At 38.7% G+C, this 24,495-nt stretch overlaps 1 protein-coding gene across 1 annotated transcript; it reads left to right on the top strand.

Moving 5' to 3' along the window:
• Window positions 1-235: 235 nt before the first annotated feature.
• On the top strand, window positions 236-24,285 carry EIF4E (eukaryotic translation initiation factor 4E). The gene is made up of 8 exons (XM_057418025.1): window positions 236-743; window positions 780-799; window positions 8,805-8,914; window positions 11,050-11,145; window positions 12,752-12,815; window positions 14,781-14,894; window positions 17,426-17,565; window positions 19,121-24,285. Exons 1-8 carry the CDS (start codon window positions 236-238, stop codon window positions 19,233-19,235), a joined length of 1,167 nt encoding a protein of 388 aa, XP_057274008.1. The 3' UTR covers window positions 19,236-24,285.
• Window positions 24,286-24,495: the final 210 nt, after the last annotated feature.

Here is a 24,495-nt window from a genome sequence, read left to right as displayed (position 1 = left end):
AGACTCGGTCTGCAGCAAGCATCGGCTGCCGTGCCTTCACATCGGTGCCCAGCAGCACCAGCTCGCGCGGACAAACTACACAGGCGTCGGGCCCGGTGCTGGGGGCGGGAAGCGGGCTATAAACCAGTCCTTACGGCGCCGGGCACCTCCGGTATGGTTACACACCTACCGGCATGGCTACACACGTGTATAGGAGGGGCGGTGGGTACCCGGCCGGTGATGGGGCGGGAGGCGGATGGGCGGCGAGGAGCGCACGCACGCAGGGGGACGGAGCGGGGGGAGGGGGAGCGGGAGGCGCCGGCCTGTGCGGGGGAGGGGGACTCGGAGCTGTGCCGGCTCCGCCACGCGGGGCGAGGGGTCGCTGGGCCGCGCCGGCGGCCACCCTGGGCGGGCGGCAGAGAGGGAGAGGGAGGGCCCGGCGCGGCCTGCGGGCCGGCGGTGCTGGCTGCTGCCGCCGCGGCGCCCATTGTGCCGCGCCCCGCCGCCCGGCCCGGCCGCCCTGGCGGCGCTGCGGCATTGGGGGACGCTGGGGCCGGAAGGCGCGGCGAAGGGGAACAGCCATGGGCGGCGGCGGCCCGGGCGGGCGGCTCTGCGCCGCGCTCGGCGCATGTGGCGAGGTGGGGGTGGCCATGTTGCTTTTCGCCCGGAGGGTTCGGGTTGCCGGTCACCGAGGGGCGGCTCTTCCTCGCCGGCCGGCGAGCGCCCTTCCGGCAAGCGGGGAGCGTTTGGAGCAAGGTCTCGCGGTGAGGTAGGCGCGGTGCCCGAGGGGTTGCGGTGAGAGAGGCATCGCGGATGTGGGGTGAGTATCGGTGAGCTGGCAGATGCGCTGCTGGGCAGTTGGGCAGCTGAAACGAGAGAACAGCGTGGGGTTTCTGAAGGATCAAGGCGTGTCACAAGCGAAATTGGGTTTTTCCGGTCACGTCATCTGGCTGGAGCAAGATATATTTTTTTTGTGTGTTTTGATGTTATTCGAGATCTTGATTGTAATTAAGTACTTTTTGTCTAGGTGGTAAGTTGTGTTTATGATTTTATGCTCTATTTTCTAAAGATTTCCCCCATTTGTACTACCATAGAGAGCTGAATTAGCTGGAAGGGGCCCAAGTACAGTTGTTGTTCCATGCCCGTTTATCATGAGTGGACAGCAGAAGACTGTATATTAGAGTTTAAAGAAAATGAGAAACTTAAGGAAGGGTACTGCTTGCCAGTGTGTGTTTTGGACAGGCTTTGCACCGTTTAGACAGAAAATGTTTAAGTTTGAAAATAACTGTTTTAAAATAAAGCTTACCATTTTGAATGGGGGACTTTGATCCTCCTCTTACGATTTTCCTCCATGAGCAAAAAACAACGCCCCAGAACAAAACCAAAACAAACCAAAAAACAGCAGCATTAGTTACAGGAGGAGACTGAAATTGGTCAGCGTTTATAAATTGCTTGATGAGTAGTTCTGAACAGGAAGAATGTCAGTTGTTTAAGACACTGGGCTGGACTGCCAGCAGCATCCTTCGCATGTTCTCCAGTCACAGTGCTAAACACTTGTTTTTCCAGCTGTAGCCCAGGTACCTGAAAATGAGGGCTTCCTGTTAGCTCAGTGCTTTGTGTTGGCTGTGGGGTTCGCAGCAGGGGCTGTGATAAATAATTTTCAATACCATCAGCAATCAGAATGACTCTGTAGGTATGAGGACAGGTTTGTGGCTTTCTTGGCTGTGGTTTTTTTATAAGTCTGTCTCTGCGCCATTCTCTCTGTTGCTGTTGCATAAATGTGAGGTTGCATGTTAAGCTACTGGGCATAGTGTAGCAAAAAATAAACAATTTTTTGCTGTGCTGTTTCCCTGGAAGGTTGGTTTCCCAGATCCAGTTCACCATGCAGTGACAAACAGGTGTGCTGAGCCAGTAAAGGTGGAATATGGGGTACCCTCACAACAGTTTAAGTAATGCTGTTGAATGTTCTGCCCTAGCTGAAGTAGATTTGACTTCAAGAAGCAAATGTCAGCTATGCTTCCTTATTTTTAAATGTAAATAATAAAATATTTGTTTATTGCCCTCTTAGGTGGCTCACGCTTTTCCTGCCTAAGCTTAAATTTAGACTTGTGTAGTGACTGAGGTCATAGATGCCTAATGTTGCAGAAATATTATACATGCTTTTCAATTGAACAATTTAATTATATGTGTGGTTAGACACTGAATTACCCTTTGATCATAGAGAAGTATTTCTGTTGCTGACCTTCAAAATCCGGAGCTATATTTTTAGAGATGTCATCTGTGATTCTTTCCAAGTGTGAAAATGTGCCTGTTTTCTTGAAATGTAGGGTCCTACTGTGATGTTTCTAGTACTTCCATGCTCTCAAATGTAACACACCAGAACTTAAAATGTAAAAGGCTGGAAAAAAATGTTGAAACTCTTCAGGAATATTGAAACTTGAGTTTAGGGTACTGAAAAGAGTCCAGTGGAAATTGCTAAGAAAAGCAAGATTATTGTAAATAAATATCAACCTGTTGCACATTGGTTTACTTCACCACAGAAAAGACGTAAGCCTCTGCAACACTGAGAAGTTAAAACTTTTTTTTTCTTGTGCTGACCAGACTTTATGTTTTAAGGCTATTTTTGTTGTGAATATGCAGAAATGTCCTATTAGTGTGTGCTCATATTGTAGCCTTTAAGGATTGAATGTGGTTGGATAACACTGTGCGAAAGTCCACAAAGTTGTCGACAAAAACAGCAGTAACGCTTTAGTAAACACTAGTTTACCAAAGGTGACTTTAAAATGTAGCCTGTAACTTCTAAGTGGATATAAATCATGTGGAATCTGATCCCTCATTGTTCAGATTGGAAGTAGGAATCATGGTTCCTTTTTTTTTTTGCTTTGTGACAGTTACCATTACACTTGCACAAATGTAATTCCTGTGAATTTAATGCTAGATTTTAAGATACATGACTGAAACTTCAGGCATGTATGATTTGAAAAATGTTTATTGCAACAGCTACTCAGAACTTTAAATGAAATGGGGGCTACAAACTCTGTGTAGGGCCTTGAAATTCTGGAAAGTTCAAAATAGTTCCTAAAACTCAAGGTATACTGGAAGGTATTTTTTTTTTTGTATTATTCACAGTTAACATGTAAATTAAGTGCAGGCCATGTCAACTTCAGACTTACTACTAGGTATTGCTGTTGTAATAAAGTCAATGACCTGTTATGGTTGAAACCAGTATAGTATTTAGCTGTAGTATTGTGAACACAATTGCTTGCTCATTACATTTTCCTGAAATTATAGAGGATAGATGTATCTTCCATGCTGTTTAATAGTTGGGAATGTCTGTCCTGAACTTTCAAGCTGTAAATTGTATTCCTGACTGAACAAAAGCTTTCTCAAAGGGGGGAAGATGTTGGACAGATCTTAAATTTTGAGATAAAACATATTTTTCTGAAAGCAGTTTCTTAAAAACATTTCACACAGCATATAAAATGTCAAGCTCTCTTCAAGGTAGTGCATAAAAATAGCATGTGAGACCGAGTCTTGTTTCACTGCCTTGCAGGTGTGGAGGTACATGTGGAATTTTGATCAGAAAATGTGGCCCTTCTGGCAGCTTTATGAAGATCAGTGTGAATTTTGAGAGGGTAGAGGGGAGGATCAGATGAAAGGTGTTGGTAGAGAGCCTGCATTGTGAAAGAGAAATGCACATTTTAAAAGTGAATTAATGTAACTTTTCCCTCAAGCAATTTTATATCACTTTTGAAATATTCTGGAGTCAAGGCTAAACAGAAGTTAAAACAATTTTTAACCTAGAAACTTCAAGCTTATTTCTTAAAGCCCTCAAATGTATTTCTCTAAATGTTCACCTTATAAAGGTACTAGGTATGTGATCTACAGATTTAAGTGTGCTGTGTAATACAAGTGTGTTTTGTTAGCTGCCTGAAATTGGCACTTGTCCTTGATTCTTATATAGTAGATGCAAGGCATAAAAATTTTAACTGTTTAAAGGTATATTTTTTTTTCCTAAATGTGCAGAGCAGTTTTTGAAATGAATAAACTTCTAAACAGTGGTCAGTTTTTGTCATGTTCAGTGCTGCTTATCAAAGTAGCTTGGGTACATTAAACACCATAATCAGGAATACCAGTAGCATGTCCAGTACTTCATCCCTCTGACCCTGGAGGAAGTGTGTGACTCCTCTACTCCAGTCTTACATTCCTATACTTCTGTACATGTGTTGTACTTCTAATTTGGTGGGATATCACTTGGTTAAAATCATGTCACACTTTTGTTTTCCAAGTAGTGAATGCCTTTCTAAAAATCTGTGGTGTTCTAAGTAGTAATGTATGCAGTTAGGGTGGCTGCTCTGTATGAGGTCTTGCTATGTTACACCTAAAAAAATCTAGCTGTCCTGATGTCTGGAAATCTAGTAAATGCTGTTTAATCAGTGACAGGCGCATATTGGTACCTCTCTTCCAGTTGGTACTCCACATGTGATTTCTAGCTCTGTGTATTTATTCCTCAAGAGTTGTGTATCAGATAATACTTGGTTTGTTTTTTTACAGCACATAATAATTGCTTGTAGGTGGGCTTAAATCCTTTTTTGTCCAGAGTATTTTGAAATAAATAGCTCTTTATTTGTGTCTTGTGAATTGTTATCGTAACTGTAGTGTAATAGCAGTTATTACAAAGAACACTAGGACCAGCAGATAGTTGTGCTTTTTCCCTTGACGTCTGTTAACTGGGACATGTAGTTTTCTCATTCTCTTGAAAACCGTAAACGAGGTATAAACTCTCAAATGTAACATATTGATTTAGTGCATGAAAACTTTGGAAGCCTCTTCCACTAATACATTTTCTCAACTTTCACAAGGAATGAACAGCAGTGCTAGGCTGTATTATGTCCTTTTGAGCCATAAATATTGTGCTGTCTCAGCTGGACTTCCTAACCAACTTCTGTAGGCAATTGGATGACATGAATGTGGTCTGGGCAGTACCTGACAACACTCGGTGAAATCTAGTCAAGCTTGTTGTTTTCTTCAACAGACAAACCTGATTAAGCAGTTTTTACTGTAAGTGCTGTTTGTTTCCTGTCTTGGTATCGTGTACACCTTCCTTTGATATGTTGGTCATTATGTGCTGTGGAGAAAGAATAAATTAAATTCTGTTAACCTTAAATCCGCAAGTGTCGGAATCCAAGTAATGTGCAGATATGCACAGTCATTAAAGCTGAGTAGGCAAATGTTTCATGGACTTCTGCAAGCTGATTCCTACATCAAACCCCATGTGGTTAGTAAATAAATGTTACTTTTAATTACATGCTGTCTTGTGTATGAGAAGTAGGATTGTCCAAATGAAGCTTTCCAGTTTATCTGGTAATACTACCTTATATTACATCTATTTTAAAAGCAGCATACCATGTGGTGGCTTAATTTAATAGGAGATGCAAAGTCAATTTTAGGTTAAAGAATGCTTTAGTTAAATGCAATAGTAAAGTATTAGGGAGGATTTTAAATTTAGTAGTCCAGAAACTGCTGGTGGAGGAAGTCTGACTTAGTAGTAAGTTAATAGTGTAGCAGTTGTAAGATTTCAAGGTATGGATTGGCAAACTGTAGACAGTATAACTTTAACTTACTTTGTATTTCTTGAATCTTTTAAAACCTGCATGCTAGTGGTTTGGGGGTAGAATTTCACTGGAAGGCGGTTGGATAGAAGAAATGGACTTTGAATACCAATTAGTGAACTTACATACTTTGTATTTGACTTAATAATGAAGAGTGTTTTGGTATCCAAACACTTTACCCTGGTGGTTAGAATAGTGAGATAAAGGTAAGATGAAAGGAAATAGGAGATGATATGATTAAACAGCCAAAAGTGAAAGTGGTCCTTTTCCAGTTTTCCATGGTGGCAGTGGGAAATAAAAGGTAGTGAAAAAAAGGTGCTTTAGGCTGCTGTCTGAGACCAGCCAGAAAACTTCTGTGGTAATAAGCTTTGCTTCCAACTTTACACCTTCTTCCAGCTTTATTCTTGTGTGTACAGCTGCCCTATTCTTCATGAGCAGCCTGGCACTGTGGAAAAAACATCTCTTCTGGCTGGGTTAGGTTTTGAGGGGAGCAGCGTAATCCTAGGTCAAGATCATAGTTAGCTGGGCCTTGGAGGCAAGTTGTCATGTACTGTTTTAGACAGGAGCTTGAATTAATGTTAGTCTTGAGTTTCCTTAATGTTAGGTAGCTTTCAGGATATTTTAAGGGACTTGTTATTGTGGTGACTTAACTAAAATGTTTGTGCTGAGTCAGATGCGTTCCATTTCTCCAGGAAGAGACTTTCATGTGGTAATGAAGGGCAACCTGCAGTATACTGAGCAGGTATTGAGGTTTACTGCATTTTTTTTTCTCCTAATTGACTGGATGTACTACCTTAATCCTTTTTTGATGTTGTCTTGTATTAGAAGTTAAGAAATGGCATAGCCCTGCTTGTGCTCAATAGGTTTTTATTCATTCTTACAGTTTTTATAGTTACGTGTCTGGAAGAGTGACCAGGGAGACTTCAGGATTAGCTCTTTGTATATTGAGAGTTGTTTGTTGAGCAAGCATGAATGGGATTGTCAACTGAAATTATTTTTGAAAGATGCTCTGCATTGGTCAAGGGTGAGTTTATTTGATGTGAGAATCTTTAGTGTAATAGTATTTGTAAAACATTTTAAATATTAAATGTCACAACTGCAAAATACTGTGAATGAAAGCAAGTTTCATTACATAAACTAGCACTTAATTTACTTCAAAATAGCAACAAGATTTTTCTAGTCTGCTCACTATATTTGCACATGTAATATTTCTGACTCTTCTAGTTAGAAGCTCCTACAGGGGCAGCATTTGTAGTTTGTACTTGGCTTTTTGTAGTATAATACAAGCAATTAACTTGGAGGAAATATTGAAGTGCTGCTTTGGTGTATTTATAGCCTTTGTGCCTTGACCACCTTGATTTGTTCTGTGGGTTCTTGTACATGGTTAAAGGGAAAGATGTGTATTTGATACCATCAACTTAAAAATAAATGGGGCAGCACTGGAAGTCTTAAACTAGATAGAATTGGAAGCACTTACTAAGTTTGTTTTTAAAATCTGTTATCCTTTTTATAGTATTACACTGCAGGAGATTTGGCAGATTGTTCAACACTGCTTCTGTGGGTTTGTCAGTGATGTTTCCCATTAGAGGATCTTTGGAAAGCATTTAGCTTTATTAAGAGGCAGGAAATTGTACTACCTGCCCCTTGTAGGGTGTAAATCAAAGCACTAGCCCTTCAGTCTTTTCACTGTGAACATGGGAGCATATGAAGCATTCTTAAATATGATGCACATTAGCTTTTGAACTGAGGTTGTTGTTTGTTTTTTCCAGGTGAGCTGTTAAACTAAAGTGCACTTAAGTATTTTCAAGTGTAGAGGTGTAACTTCTCTGAAGTAAAATGTAGTATCCTGCCTAATGTTGCTAAATATGTTGATAATGAAAAGAAAATCCTTATTAAGACCTTTACGTGTAATCAGAAGAGCTTGCCAGCTGGGACGGAAGGTTAAACAGTGCTTGTTCAAGTTATCACTTCACATCCATTCTACTTTTCAGCAGCTTTGGTGATGAAAAGCTGAGTGCCGGATAAACTAAGTAACATGCAAGTCTGGAGTAAAGTGTTCCATTAATTAGATGACTTGCCATAACTTAGTCCACCCCTACATTGCTTTATTCTCTTAAGGCCACAGGCTTTAACTTTGAATTACTACTTTTGTTCTGCTGTGTTTAGGAATGTCTAGAGTCTTTGGGTCTGTTGTAGTTAGTGTTTGTTTATATTACCAAAGTGTTTTTTCTTTTTGCAGAGTCAGCTGCAAGGTACAGGCATTTTTGTCTTGGCTGTAGGGAATGAGCTATAGTCCTCGTTCCTTGTCTCTGATATTCTAGCATGTATACAACATTATTGAGAGAGATAGATGGTGGTAACTGGTGGGGACACTTGGCCTCACAATAAAGCTTTGTGTTCCTTGGTTTGAAGGAAGGGCATTAGAATTTCAAACATGATAAAATAGCTTCTCAGACTGAATGGCAACCTTGAGGGGGATGCAGGGGGAATATATATTGTTTCACTTCTCTGTTTATTTGTGTATATTTGACATCTCTGCCACTATCTCTAGAGGTTGGCTAACATAATACCTGGGACTGGTCTAATCTGTGGTAGATGTGTGATTATGTTTATTTCAGTTTAAAATTTGAGAAGTGATACATGTTTGAATTTTGCTGTTTGGTGCCTGAAGCTTTGGTGGTAGAGGTGCTGCATATACAAAGATAACTACTTACCAGTTGGGGTTCTAGCTGCTTGTAACAGCTGATTTCATACCTGAGCATTGTAAGCATGTCTCCTGTTTGTAATAACAGATCTTGTTAAATAAAAGGGCCTGTACATCTGTTTCCAGTGGTGCTTTGTCAGAAACTGATATTTTCCCCTTCTGAAATTATTATTGTGGAAATTAATTTTTAGACGTGTGTATTCTACATAACAGCATATTGTGTATTTCTGAGATAAATCTCAATTCTTCTGGAGTAAGACAAATAAGTAAACCATTTTGGAAACAAATGACATGGGGAAACAAATCACTGAACAGCAGAATGTGAATTCCTGCAGTTAGAATTTGTTGTAGGACCTGTTTAGATGCTGAAAGGAAAAAGGGATGCAGATTGTGAATTTGGGATGAATTGGAGGAACCCTTAGGTTCAACCTTCTTAGTTGCTTCAAAGAACTAAATTACTTCAATAAAAACTGAGAAGGAACATACTAATAACTCCTTTCTTCAAACAGGAAACCACTCCCAACCCTCAGCCTTCAGAAGAAGAGAAAGCTGAGCCAGCAGCACCTAGTCAGGAGGTTGCCAGCCCTGAACAGTATATTAAGCATCCACTACAAAATAGGTAAATACTGCAGAAGTATGATTGTAATTTTGCTCAAGATAGAATAATGCCTGTAGCTTTACAGCTGTCTTACTTACCTTATGCTTTCTAGCAGAATTCTTAGAGTTCTCCATTTTTTGAAGGTTTTTGCTGTGAGGTTGCAGAGGAAATAGGATCTGATCCTGTTGTAATTTAGAGCCTTTTCATGTAGTGTTGTTACAGAAGTTGAAAATCTTTACAGATTTTCAGAATGAAGTCAGGTAATTAGAAAGAATGTGGCCTAGCTTTTAGTTAGAGGCAAGCAAAGCTTTTGTTGCTTTTGTCTCCTCGTGTCTGTTAAGAGACAGACACTGAGAGGAAGTTGCTGCCAAGCAGAACTGCAAAAACTTCAATTCTGCCTTGAACTTCCAGCAGTTAAGGTGCCAGTGGTAATGAGCTGCCATTCTTTTTTCTTACTGGAGTCTTACTCTTTTGTATCTCTACCATTTTTTCTCCTATTTGGAACTGAAAATAGTAGAAGCTGCATTAACCAGCCGAAGAGCTTATTAGACTTGATCATATGAATGGTGGTTGTTTGCAGTAATAGTGTTTTCATTATCTGTAGAAGGAACAGAAGAAACCCTGTTAAATGCAGATGTTCACATTTGTACCACTGTGTTACTAAGTAAAAACTGTAGGGCACTTAAATTTTCTTGTTTATAAAGAAACAAACATGAAGCAGTAGTTTAAAGTATAGCTAAAAAAAATTACTGAAAAATCAAAGCCCACTTACTAAATTGTGTTCAGAGTGCAAAACCACATCTACTATTCAGCTTTTTACTGACCTGTAGAAATAATGAGAACTTTACCAAGAAGCTTTGTATTCAAAAATCTCAACTTGAACCACCTTTCTGCAGTAAGGGTATTATAAGCCTATAGGTTGAGTTTCTTCTAATGTGGACAAAAGTTTCTCCAGCAGCATGCATATACTTAAAAAATCACCGCTAGGAAGTTTTCTCCAGTTAAGCTGAAGAGCTGATGCAGTGCTCGGTACTTGATGTTGGTAGTTAGGTGCTGCCCAAAAATGAACTTTTTATTAAATGGCACCTTACTCTTTTTCCAAGACTTGAGCAAGTGTGGAAGACCACAACACATGTTCCCTTGTTGTCTTTCTTTCAACTTTGATCCTTTCTTTTTTCCTCAAAACACTTTTATTAAATTGATGCTGATACTCCTTTACAAGTGATAGTAGGGCTGTTAATGGAAAAACACAAACCTATTAATGTTTGAAATGTCAGGAAAGATGTCAGTAATAGATTGACACTTGGTGCTCTGCCTTGACAAGGCAAGCCTCTAGTGCAAACCTGAGTGATTTCAACACTACTGAAACCATCTGAATGAAAAATTAGCCTTTTTTTGTTTAATGCCTTATCAGGTATCCTGTTCCAGCATTTTGAACGATGCTTTTTAGATCCAGAAAAGGCAGCTTTGTGTGAAAATGCAGTGTGATTTGTACTCATGAGAGATGATGAAGAAAAACCAGATGGAAAATTTTTCATTTTAGATTAAAAATGTGCATAACTAATGCGCAGACTTAAAAAAATTTTGAAACAGGTAAAATTGGTGTGTTTGTTTTTTAATTGTTGCCTTTACTAAGCTTAACACAGCTTCCGTTTTAAAATTTATGCTCTCCTATTATGTGAGTGCTTGGGAAACTCCCCTGTCATGTATAGCTTTGGAGTGATATAATTAGCTTTTGTAAGCTTTACAAGGAAATTACTGGAAAGGGTGCTGTGCTCCTAGGTTGAATAGTTGATGGTGGTTTAGACCATAATCAGTTATTTGTGGTCAGGGATTGCAGTTAGCAGTGGCAGCAAGGAGAAACCTCTGAGGCTTAGAGGTTTAGAGTCTTAGAAATGCTCCAAAATTATTTAAAATATTTTCCTAAGCAGATTGATGAAATATTCCATGATTCTTCTAATGGGAACACGAATATTGTCGATATTGATATTGTTGATATTGTTGTATTTGAGAACTGACTTTCTAAGTTTTCTTACTGATAAAAACTTCTGTGCTGTTAAGGTTTGCAATTAGTTTGGCTATAACATTACAAATAATGAATTATATATTTAATGTATTTTAATTTATAGATGCTATTTTATTTTGTTTCCCTTTAGATGGGCACTCTGGTTTTTTAAAAATGACAAGAGCAAAACTTGGCAAGCAAATCTTCGTCTTATCTCAAAGTTTGATACTGTTGAAGACTTTTGGGCGTAAGTAAAGATGCTTCAGTCCATGTAATAATCCAGGCATATGTTGGCAAAGCTAATGTGAAAGTAAAAGCCCAAAGTACTCAATTAACTGCGATTTTATGGGTGTAATCTGAAATGTTTGCAAAATGGAAAGTGACATGTAGCATATTTCTCAGAATGTGGTAGAATTTAACCCTTGAAGAAAATGTGATTGAGGTTCTTCATACTTTAAATGCATATTGTTTTGCTGTTAACACTTCAGCATTGCTTATATTCATATATACATGTAGAAAATTACATTTTGTGTGGTATCTTATCTCATAGTAACATAAACTTGTAAATGATTGTAGCCAACTGATTGGCGCTTCCTTGGTGCCAGATTGTGCTAGCTGGTTAAAGTCTCAGAAGGAGACATGGTGTTTTAGTGGAATAATAAGATCCATCAGTGACCCTTTAGCACCAACAGGAAAGAAATAAAGATACTGAAAATGTTGAGCAAGTATTTCTCAGTGCAGTCCTCAGAGGGAGAGAAATAGGATTCTGTGCTTGTAACCAACTTTCCTATTCCTACTATGGAGGTAGCAGTCTTGGGGTATGTGATGGGCAGCTAAATTGTTTGAAGCTCATTGTTAAAGTTGGCTAAGGGTAAGTTTTTAAGCTTCTATAAGAGTCTGAGCAGCTAAAAGTGCTTTATCCAGACATTTGCAGTGAGGAAGGCATAAAATTAGTCACAAGCAATTGAAGTTATGCCTCTATTGTAGTCAGAGTGGGAAATAGTTGTATTGTTCTGGGGAGAAAGTGTTAAGGTCAACTTAAAGGAGGGAAGCTGGTCAATCTGTAAGTGGCTTTGTAAATTCCAGTGCCTGATCTCTGATTGTTAGAACATCACAGTAACTCATTTTCTTTTTTGGTGCTGGACAATGCCTGAAAGTTAGGCATGAATGAATGGTTTTGGCTAGAGGTTACTGTGATATGTGCAGACCTTCTTCTGAAGTCTTAACAGTGCAGGTAAAAAAAACCCAAACATTCCTCCTCTTGCTAGGGGAGGAAACAGTATGTACTGCTATGATCTGCTTTGAAATGCATAGCTGTGAATTGAGTTCAGAGTTTATATTTTATATTTATATGTTTGTCATCTCTTCTTACCTTTTATTTTAATAATTCGAATCAGGCTGACAGCCGTTATCCCTAGAAGATTGTATTAAATGGTAAAGTTGAACATTTCTTAAAGATTTCTTTGCAGAGGTAGTAGCCTTAGAAATACAATTGTACTTACTCCATGTATGTGTATGCACAGAATGCACATGCACACAGAACTTTTTGCTATGAAAGTTCAGTGGGTTATGTTTCTAATAACTTTGTTAAAACTTTGGTTAAAAGAAGCATTGGTGTAGGAGCCCAGCAAGTGTTCATAAACCAGTTTCTATTCTGCTTTTTTAAGCCCAGAACATCCTAAAGCCCATGCTTTTATACTGCTGAAAAATACTTCAGAAATAAGGTTGCTTCTGAAATTACTTTAATGCTTTTTAATTTTTGTATTTTGTTCAGTCTTATGTCTTAAGTTCTTAGAATAATTTTGTACCTTAAAATAATACTTAGTTTTAATCTGCTTTTTTCCTTCCGATAGTTTATACAACCATATCCAGCTCTCTAGTAATTTAATGCCTGGTTGTGACTACTCGCTCTTTAAGGTATGCTTGCTAACCTTTTCTCTTCAGTTATGGATATTCAGTGATGGATGGTTTCCTGACTAAGCAAGACACTGTTCAATATTTCATTTCAGGTACTTGGGAATGTCGTAAAGGTATTACTTTCTTACGAAAGTCCCAAATACATGTCCTCTGAAAATCAGGCTGTCACTAGTTCTGAAAATACAAGTACTTGCTTTATAGCACACTTTACTTTTATAACACACAATTCACTTTTAAGTTTGACTGTGTTTGTCTTCATTTTATGTTTGAGGAAATAATTTAAGTGTTAATAACTTTTATAATATTAAAGATTTTCTGGCTCTGTCATTTGGTGTGACATGAAATGAGTAAAAATGTGCAAGTTCTGTGGGAGGCTGCAGTGTTCTCCAGTACTCAAAGAACAGATGCAGCCTCCCACAGATGCACAATGCACATACTAGGCAGATGCACAATACTCTTCTGATTTTTACACCATGAGTTAAATGCTGTATCACTTGTGCATAAAATGCAAAATTATACCCAACACTGACCACTTTAAAACAGGCTGAGGAAGTGTTCAAAGCAGCGAATAGGAAATGCTGATGAAAGTGTACATGAAATCCTGCTTTAGCTGGAGTAGAATACTGAACTGGAGCTCTGAATTAAATCCTGACCTCTCTGAAGTGCTTCTAACATACAGCTTCCTTTCTGAATATCTAAATAATCCCTTAAATCATGGTGGCTGGTTAAAACACTCCTTTGCTGATAAAACATAGGTCCTGGCTGGACCTCTTCAGAGGACTATGTCCTCAGAGGACTGTGTACATAGTTTGTAAACCCCAGCAGCTGTAGGTATAGTGATGCTTGGGTTTGAGAAGGTAATGGTATTTTAGGTGACTGAAAAACCTTGCTAGTAAATTTTAAGAAGCTGTAAGCCCTTCAAAGGTTGGAATATCTATGGATCATACTTGTATTTTTTTTTTTGCAAGGATCCTAAATTTGTTATAACTGTGTTTGCTTAGCAATAATTAAATTATTTAAATGCACGGAACAGGAACAGAATTGGCAACTGCTGCAGACTTCTGAGCAATTTCTTGCTCTTGTCCTTCAATTGTGACCTCGTAAGAGTACCTCTTAAATTTAAATGCCCTCACTGGCAGCTGCAGAGCTCAAACTATGTCATCACCTTTAAAAGTGAGCTGACACCACTTCATCCTGCATGTTGAACACTTAATTAGCTTTCAGCCAAAGTTATGTAGTGCGACTCTTTTCACAGACAGTTCTTTACTGAATTTCTGTCTAGACAGTTACCTGCTTTTTTAATGACTGGCTGTTCAGAAGTGCAGCATAGCTGTTGGATATGGGAGAGGCAGCTGGCTGCTTTGCTGGCTCAGCATATCCAGAGTCACTTAGTGAAGGGCCATTGGTAAAGCATTAATCAAAATGAAACTTGCTTCTGTATGGTGTGTTGATTTTTATTTATTTTTATTTTTCTCCTGTGGCCCTGACAGTTAAAACCCTTTTATTCTCACTGTGTGTATGCAGGAAGTTGCTGAGATAGACTGCCAGGGGTGTCCGTTTCAGTGCAGTAATCTTAATGCATAAGCGAAGCACTTGGCCAGTGTTGTACCGAGTCCAAGACTTAAAATAAGGACTTCAGAATGTAGCTGCTAATTTTGTCTGGTTTTATACAGGCCTGTTCCCTCAGGGCTTTTTTTTATGTGGTGGTGTGTAGCCAAAACTTGCCTGGGTTGTGATTCTTCTGTAGAAATCATAGAATCATAGAAATAATTCATTAGCGAAAGTGCACTTGCTAATCTGTTTTGAAACTTTGGTACTGGTGCAAGACAGTATTTCTGGACACATATGTATCTGAAACAATGCACTTTTTTCTGAAGTTACTGATTCAGTTATTGCTGGCCTTTTGGTTATTCTTTAGGAAAAATACAGATCAGATCTGATTTAACTTCTAGCTGTTCTTTGCAGGATGGGATTGAACCCATGTGGGAAGATGAAAAGAACAAGCGAGGAGGACGGTGGCTAATTACACTAAACAAACAGCAGAGGCGAAGTGACCTTGATCGCTTCTGGCTAGAGACAGTAAGCACTATGGCCTTACAAGTTGCAACGGAAGAATCTTGCATTTGTATTTAATACTTTAACTGGTTTGTTCTTTCTGTGTGCCACACACAGACTTCTGGCTTCCTGGCAGCATAGTGTCCTGTAAGTTTTTATTGACAGGTTTTCAGTAGTGATGTTTAATGTAGTTCTGTTCTGTTGAATACTTATTATAGTGGGCAGCAGAAGTGAGAGTTCTACAGGATAGATTAACCTTTTCCTGTGGCTTGTACAGAACAGCTGTTGAGCTGCTGGGAAAATGATACAGTCCTGAATGTCAAGACTCCCAGATTTGTCTGCTTAAGTGTAACAATTTGTTTACAAGTATTTGTAAATAAGAATAGTTTATTTGTAAATAAGAACAGTTTCCAGGTTTTGGTCCTCCTGAAGGGAGGGAGTTTAGTTTTGTTTTTGTTCTTTCTGTACTTACCTTAACACTAGGATAGACAAGTAGTAGCACAGTCTTCCTGTATGTACACTATAATAATAATACTGTCCATTGCTGTTATCTCTGGAATAGATTTTTCTGAATGGTAAATATACTTCTAGACATTGCAGGTTGCAGTATGTGTCTTGTAGAAAAGAATTGTACTGTCGAGGGGCTGACTCAGCTTAGCCTAAAACAGTCTAGTGTGTTCTGGGTCTTAGGGCATGAATTGCAGACATTACAAGGGAAAGGAATCTTACCACATCTCTTGATCTTTTTTTCCTCTGCTTGCATGAGGTACAAGAAGTACTGCACCCCTTTGAAAGGGAGGAGTGGCCTTCAGGATCAAAGCAAGAGGTGTCTAAAATACCAGAGCTATTAGGAACTTTCTAGATCTCTAGTAGTGATTTGAAGAAAGGATTGTGACCAGTATACTACTAGGCAATATGACTGCGCATGAGAAAATTAGTGTCTTGCTGTGTGCTTTTGGCTTCTCCATAAGTGCCTGTATGAGTCCTTCTGATTCTTAACAGGCATTACATGCAAACTGGAAACATGACTTAAGGCTAGAGGGCTCTGCTTTTTGTTTAGCAGCAAGCAGTAGGAGAGAGCCCAAATACCTGTGACTCGGATGTCTGCTCTAAAACAACCCTGTCACTTGTAATTACTAGTAACCAACTTCCACCAATAAAAATCAAAGCCCTTTATCAGTTCCCTGTGCAACAAATGTAATGTAATGATCCTTGCTGTTTTTAACTATAAACCTTATTTGGGAAGACTTTTCCTCTTTTTGCATAGCATTCATTAAGAATGTACTTGACTGTAGTGTTCACTGAGCATGGTAGTCATCTTTGCTTGCATATGTACTAAGGCCGATCAGTATTTTGAATAGTTATGCGTAGTTTAAACTTAAACATTTGACTTTTCTTACTGAGTGAGTATGTGCAGCCTGCAATTGGGTGTAACATTTAAAGTATGTGTAGTTATACCTGATTTATTCAGCAGCACACTTTGTCCTGTCCATTTTTTATTGCCATGAGGAAGTCAGACCTTGCAACTTTCACAGGTACTGAAAGGCCTGCTTTGTTGAAAGAGCTGCAAATGTATTGAATTTCCAAATGTTAAACAAGTAAATCTGGAAAGGAAAGTTACTATACTGGTATCATGTTTAATGTACTGTGCAGGTGAAGTAAACAAGTGTCCATTTGGAGATTAATACTTCAGTGTGCAGAAGGATTTTTAATTCAGCATGGCCTAGATGAATCTCTTAACCATGAGAAATTCTCATCTTTGAATATCTAAATTTGCTTGTTTTACAAGTAGCACGTTGAAGAATTTAAATATCACTTCCACAGTTAGCACAGTTACCAGGATGAGTCCTAAACTCGGTCTGATGTTCCACTTTTGCCAACTCTTAGCTTTACCGCTAGAAACTGATAGAGGAAGAATCTTGTGTTACTTGTACAGTTGTATTGTTGCAGTTGGGTATGCACTGTTCAGGATGATTGATTTCCACTTCAGAGTCTGTGGGAATTCCTGAGTGTATTGATAGGAAGTAACACTTCATTAGACAGCACTTTTCATCTAAGTTGCAGTCTGATTTGCATCAAATTGATACACTTCAGAATTTAAATTGGACCTTACATAGATGACACATTGCCCAAGTTTTTCTTCACAGGTTCTTCCTAGGTAGTGAATGTAGGCGCATTAAAGTTCAGGGTTTTCTATCAGTGTTAAACATACTGTAGAAGGAAAAATAAATTTCTTGAATTCTGTCATGGTTTTGGATTGGAAGGATGGGTGGGAGGCAGCACTACATTAAATGGTCAGCTGTGTCAGAACTTGCAGGTACTGGGCCAGGAGAAGAGATGGAAAACTCAACATAGGAGTTCCACAGTTGATTTTAAGTTCTCTTGCAACACTTGGAATTTCAGGAAGAGATTGCAATAAACAGAAGATGATTGCTGCATGGCAAGTGGCTATAAGAAATAAAATGTATTCTTCAGTCCTTTGCATACACTGTTTGCCTGTGGAGCAGGATTCTGACTTGTAATGCCCCTTCTAATGGTTAATCTTTGTTTTGTAGCTGCTGTGCCTTATTGGAGAGTCATTTGATGACTACAGTGATGATGTATGTGGTGCTGTTGTTAATGTTAGAACTAAGGGTGATAAAATAGCAATATGGACAACTGAATGTGAAAACAGGGATGCTGTTACACATATAGGGTAAGTAAAGTGTTTGGTGTCTTGAACATATGAAATATAATAATGCATTTAAAGCCAGCTAACTTTATAGAGAATGCACTTCAGGCAAATGTAGCCTTTAATAGCATGGTGTGGTCTTCATTACTGTTAGCAACAGTAATCATCTCAAATTATCTGGAGACTGCAGTATGGAAAATACATGTCGTGCTCTGTTATTTAGCAAATATTGTTAAGCTGATGTGTTTTTTATGCTGTAGTTTTAATGCTTCAGAATTACTTGCTGTTAAAGTCAGTCATTGTAGGCCACTTAACCTATGCAAATTCGTGAAAATATTTCTCTTCCCAGCTTAGGACATCTGTCTTAGGTCAAACTTTTAACTGACAGGCATAGTAACTTGCTAACATTTTTGCTTATTGGGTGGCTCTCGACGCATTCCTCATTTGGACCTTTAAAAAATCTCTTGGGGTCTGCATTAACAATTTTATTATATGATCATGTTCAGATTTGAAAGGTAAGTGTCTAACAACAAACAAACAGGATTGTGGAACATATCATTTGTTATTAGAGAATAACCTTGCATCAAGCCTAAAAGGCATCAGAAGATTTTTAGAATGGTACTAAACATTAACCTAAGGAGGTAACCTGGCTCTGTTAGAGAACTGTAAAGAAATTAAGATTTTGCAAACTGACTGACACATTGACTAAGGTAAGTTGTGTCACTTACCTGCTGTACCTCGTGTTACATAACTTCACAGACAATAGATCAAGTTTTCATTTAACAGTTAAAGTCGTAGTAAGCTGTGGTTCTGTGAACTGCTCCATTATGATTAAGTTGGAGAAAACCCCCAAATTCTTGTAGTTTTGTTAATCTGCAGTTGAGCAGGCTTGTCCTGTGGTTTAGTCAGCCCTTGCAGCCTACTGTCATTAGTGGCTTGCTTCTCATTCACTGCTAAGGAATGCTCTGTTTGTAAGGTGTGTGCTGCTGCTTCTTTTTCTTACAGCATGAGATCCAAGGTGATTTTTCTTAAAAGCCCCTGTTGGGTAGCTGCCCATGACCAGCTACCAAGAGAGCAGACCATGGGGGGCTGCCCTCTACCAGTAGGTAAAGAAAATACAGCAAGTCTCTGCAACCGAAACGTGTGTGGTGACTGTTCCAGGGAATTGCTGTTTTATTAGGTTCAAGTGGCTTCATCATTTCAGTAGTGGGAATTGTGGACTGTGACTACTTCATAGCTGTTTTCTGTATGTGGGAATAAGGCTTGCTGATACTGATGATATTCACATGAATGCAGTGGAATCCTTGCGTTTGACATTTATGTAGGCCTGTTAAATACTTTTCTGGCAAGACCTTGTCCTATTTTATATTGTAAGTCATTGTTCGTACAGAACTATAACCTGATTTTTAGTTGCAATAACCTAAAAAAATCATGGTTCAAGGCCTTTATTCATACCTGAGAGATTGCTTCTAAATAGGCAACTTTTTTTAATGAAGGTGTCAGCAGATCTTAAAAGCAGGTGTCTTGGTACTAATGCCTTCCTAAGGGCTTAAACTATTTTTCTGTTTCTTTTCTCCAGGAGAGTATACAAAGAAAGATTAGGACTTCCTCCAAAGATAGTGATTGGTTATCAGTCCCATGCAGACACAGCTACTAAGAGCGGCTCCACCACTAAAAATAGGTTTGTTGTTTAAGACGACACCTTCCGAGTATTCTTTCATAGGAGACTGCGTCAAGCAATCGAGAGTTGGGAGCTGAACCAAAGCCTCTTCAAAAGCAGAGTGGACTACATTTAAATTTGATTTCCATCTAAGTGTTGCTAAGATTTGTGAGAAGTCTCATTCGCCTTTGTCTTGTACTTCTGTGTTCCATCTTTTGTTTTTTTCTTTTGTTTTTTTGTTGTTTTTTTTTTCCTCCTCTATTTTGGCTGAAGTAACCATTTCCAATCAGAACTTGAGTACACTTCACCCCTCAATTCATTAATGTTTTCCTGGCCCACTCTGTAATAGCTTGATAGAAACATTACTATTACAAGGAAAAAATAGTTTATCCACAGTATTGAGAAAAGAAGATGCATTTCTGTACCTGCAGGAAATTACTCTGTTTTACATTTGCATTGTATGCAGTAACATTTTGCTGGTTTGGAAAAAGAGTATGGTGCATACAGTTTTCTAGCAATTTTTTTTTATACAGCATCACCTTTGCTGTAACGTATGCTGATGGCTGCTAGATTAATTTATTTGTTTTCCCTATTTGATAACATTAGTGATATTTTGATTTCAGTTGGTTTTGCTCTTGTAACATTTGGTGAAGAATATGGGAATATGACAAAGGTGGAATAAACATTAATTTTGTGCATTCTTTGGTAATTTTTTTGGTTTTTTGTAACATCAAAGCTTTGCTACAAATTTATGCATTTCAGTCCAATCGGTGATCTGTTTGTGTGATTTCCTAAACATAATTGTGGATTTTTTTTTTAATGTAACACCATAATTTACATTCCTTACTAGAAATAGTATGTCTGGTTTTGTATCTTATGCTGTATTTTAACACTTTGTATTACTTAGGTTATTTTGCTTTGGTTAAAATGGCTCGAGTAGAAAAGCGGTCCCATTCATATTAAGACAGTGTACAAAACTGTAAATAAAATGTGTACAGTGAATTGTCTTTTAGACAACTAGATTTGTCCTTTTATTTCTCCATCTATACAGCAAGTATTTGTACCTCTTGTGACAAGGCAGTCTCTACTGTGGCTTCTATTGTAGTATCTTCCAAGAAAGATGAATTCTGGAGCTATAGTATGTTGAAACTTCTAATAAATCTGTTAGCTAGCACCCTAAATCAAAGTGAAATTATGTTGATGTGGTTACTGTTTTTTCCTAGTGGTTGGTCTAATTGACGGTTTGCATTCTTTCTCTTTTGACTTTCGTTTATGCCAACCAAGAAATCCAAGGGTACATAGAAAGCTGTCTAGTGTCAGGTAGAAACTACACTAAAAGCACTTGAGTGATTCTACTTTAAGTATGTAGTTCTTATATGAAGTACAAGTAGAGTGCGCTAGAGACATGGCTACAAGGTAAAAGTATACGAGGATCTAGATAGTCTGCTGTTACGTATATCTTAGAATGGAATTTAAACTTCCATTGGCTTGAAAGTTTCTGTGGGATCTGCAAGTTTCCTTGACTTGCAGGATTGGGGGAGGATCTTAAAGGCTGTTGAGTTAACTTCTTGTCTTGAACACGAGAGAGGCTTTTTCTTTCCACTCTTTTAAAGAGCTTTATTGCTAATTTCTTATTTTTAGTGTGTGATATACTTTAAGATCTTGCCAGGGCTATGTAGCCTTTCTTGAGATAAACTTAAAGGCAAATGCTTGTTTGGCTTTTGATCTTTGTGATAATTCCTTAAAGCAAGTTTAGTCACTGTGGACAGTGAAGCTTCAGTTGGATCAGGCTTTTAAATCCTCCTGATTAATGCGCTGAAGTATTTTTGTGAGCTAAAGTGTACTTGAATACTTTCTTGCACATTTTTTCCAAAATGTGACATAAATAGCATGTCAGACTATACAGAAAAGGTATTGCATTAACTTTGGATCATTATGTCCAATAGAAACACTTCCAGTAGGCGTGTCTAGCCAATGGTACTATGTCTTTAATACTGGTCACTAACTGGGATAGATGTTAGATGTGGAGAGAGTGGTTAGGCTGTTTCTATGCTGGTCTCTCTGGATTCTGGTGTAACTGATCGCCTTCCCTGATTCTGCGGGTGGGCAGAGCCAGCTGGATTTATTAGGGCCATTCATGATAGAAAATAGCAGTCACTGCCTGTTCTCCGGTTTACCGTTTCAGTTTATCATCTTTGCAATTGAAGTAAGCTCTTTGAACTAGATTTCTCTGAACTACTATACCATCAGTTTCAAGCTGAGTAGACTCTGTAATTTGGGAGTACTGGTGCAAGGCTCACTATAAAGTGTGTAACAAGGTAGAGCTGCCATTCTGTGAAGAGTGTTCAGATTGAGTGCTGTTGTGAGAAGTACATAGTAATGGGTTTGTTTCATTTCACTACAAGACTGACTGGAATATTGTTGAGGATAGCAGCATTTTTGTTAACCCAGAAAAGTGATTGATATTTTCTTGGTATAGTCTCAAGGTTTTGAGCCTGAGCCTATTTAAGCAGCCAACTGACTTGCACTGCAATATGAGAATTGCAAGTAGGTTGATTTGAGGCTCGTCACTGCTTCAGGTAACAAATGCTGTGTTTCTAGAAGACTTGAGTGAAAATTATACATACTTGTTTTATCAAATAAATAACCTATGCCTTTAATTCACTGCTAGAAGTAGCAAGTGGCCATGAACGTAGTGTTCTCCAACTTGCACATCACTTTGTGCTGCATACTAATGTTCTTCTGATTATAATGGTGTGGTTTGTGTTCTTACACAATGGGAGAAAGCCGAGAGCTCTCCATTCTTGTATTAATAAAATGGTCACAGGCTCTCGAGAGGAAAAAGCAGTAAATGTTAAGTATCTAGTTTTGGTACAAAATACCTGGCATCATTAAACTTCCAGCTAAGTGGGTAGCCATGGTGAATGTGTGGTTTAGTAACCCTGAGAAAACTAAAGAATAAATGTCTGAAGCTTCTATTCAGAAGTGGTTCTGTATGGTACCAAACCAGAAGAGCAAGGAAAGCAGAAACTTGCTGTTTTTGAAGAGGTATCAGAATGTGCCCAAATATACCTGGGAAGAAGGGGCAACAGATAGGGAATAGTTGTGAATTAACAGCTTCTGGGTGTACTGCAGTCTTGGGCTGTGCAATGCTTTTCATTGTCACTTTGTTTTGTCATCCTGCAGTGTCTCTGTCTTGTGTTTCGGGCTGTCTCTAGCTCAGGAAATTTAATGTTACTCAAAATCTGGGAACTTGGAATAGCGGCTTTTTACAAAGCTTGGACTGAGCTCAAAACTTCATATTACCTAATGGGATTTTTTTTTCCTATAGAGATGCTTGGAAAAACTGTTCTGGACTCCATGGGACCCATACTAAAAGGAAAGAATCCATTGCATTTCAGCTTAGTAAAGTGACATGGATCTTCCCTCTGATATGTGACCTCTCTTGTTCCAGGAAGTGTTACTTTTGAGTCTAGGACCGATGGTTTTAAACCCAGATTTCTAAGAACATCCTGCACTGAAGTACTAACCAAATAGTTGAACTTAATAGTTAAACCCACAGACCTTTCAAGCTGCCTAGCACTTAACTTGTGGATGACTGTGTCTGCTTCAGAACAGTCAGTAGTTTCTGCAAATTGTTTTTTGCAAGTAGTTTTTAGGTTAGCCTTATTTAATGCAGAATTTGTGCCTTTTCATTGGGCAACAAACAGACATGAAATGACAAATGAAAATGACATCACCAGTAAGGTAATAGTTTCTGCATATTTCACATTGAGACATTTCATACCTGTCTATTGAAACTAGACTTGGAGAGCAGGGGTGCAGGGTGTATCAGCCAGCAGTGTGGAACAGTCCTGGCAGTTGAGGACACCTGCTGGGCCTCTCCATCATTTCAAATCTCCAGAAGCTGTTAAATGTGGAAGACTTTATTATATCTTGGTCTCTTTGCAGGACATTTGTTGTTGTAGCTGCTTGAACAGACTTTCTGCCTTTTAGCTCTTAAAGTTTTTGTATTCCACCAGGATTGGTGGCACTGCCACAAAGGCACTGCAGCAATGCCTTTAATAAGCACTTAAATTCCTTCCCCTGTGATGAAAACCACGGTCACTTCTGCTCCTGCCTGGTGGCTGCCTGGCACTTTCCTAAAAGACTATGGGATGCCCTGCTAGCCTTCCTGTCTTGAAATAAAGCAGGTTTTGATGTCCAGAGCTAAATGTGAATTGTGGCTGAGGACATGATGATTGTTACGCCCTTAGCATTAACTTGTTTTGTGTGATGCCTTAAATGTAAACACATCCTAGCTGGAGTCAGTCTGTTGGTACCGGTTTGCCTGCTAACCAAATGTAACTCAGATTTACATTATTTTCTTTACTATTATTCCCTGCTAGTGCTGAGTGTGTGACAAGCTTAGCTGTGAATTTGTGGGGTTTGTGACTGCCTGTGCTTTCCCATCTCAGTTTTTCTAAATCCTGATACTTTTCAAGCTTTATTAAAATATATTTAATAAAGGGAAAAATTATCACTGAGTCTAGTTACTGCTTCTTTTGGTCACTGATACCATGGAGGATTACAGGTGTTGCTAAACACAGATACAGGCTGTGTGTGACTTCTTTGGCATAATATTCTTCTTTATGGGATTTTCACTTTTTTTTTTATCTCTAGCCATGTAAGTATAACAGGGAAAATGATACTTGAAAATGTGTGTGAATATATCGTACATAAAGAAAAAAAATGACTCATTTATTTTTTCTATTTTTTTTTCAAAGTAGAAAACTTGTTATTTCTAAAAGGTTTCTTTGACTTTATGTAACTAATGATTGGGTTTTGCTTTCAATAGGTACTTGAATTTTTTCCTTATGTTGTGTCTATTAATGTTATTGAGGAATTGGAGCCAACCTCATAGGTAAGGTTTGGTGTTCTTTGAAGAAAAGCTAGTTTTTGAGCCTTCCTCTGTATGTATAGGGTAGTTCCCATAGTGCATCTCGCCCTGAGCCATACAAATATGCAGAACGTATAATGGGAAATTGGAAGGTATGACTTTATTTCTGTAGCTTGAACAAAAATAAAGCTTCTGAGGAACTGAATGTCTCAGCTTCTTGACTCTGAATGGGATGTAGAGAAATGCAGATCAAGGATGAATGAGTAAGGCTCTACTTTGAAATGTGTGTTCACTCTTCAGTTTGAAGTTTGTGAGTAGCTGGGGCTTCTGCAGCTCACCCACAGATCAGCCTTGTTCTAAACAAAAGTTAAGTAGCACAGTTGCAGTGATACTGCTGACTGCTCTTCCCTTGTTT

Source organism: Pezoporus wallicus, unplaced genomic scaffold, assembly GCF_028554395.1.
Source record: "Pezoporus wallicus isolate ANWC-B61680 ecotype Strahan unplaced genomic scaffold, APGP_CSIRO_Pwel_v1 contig_6999, whole genome shotgun sequence".
Lineage (NCBI taxonomy): Eukaryota > Metazoa > Chordata > Aves > Psittaciformes > Psittacidae > Pezoporus > Pezoporus wallicus.
This window is presented reverse-complemented; position numbering and strand designations above follow the sequence as displayed.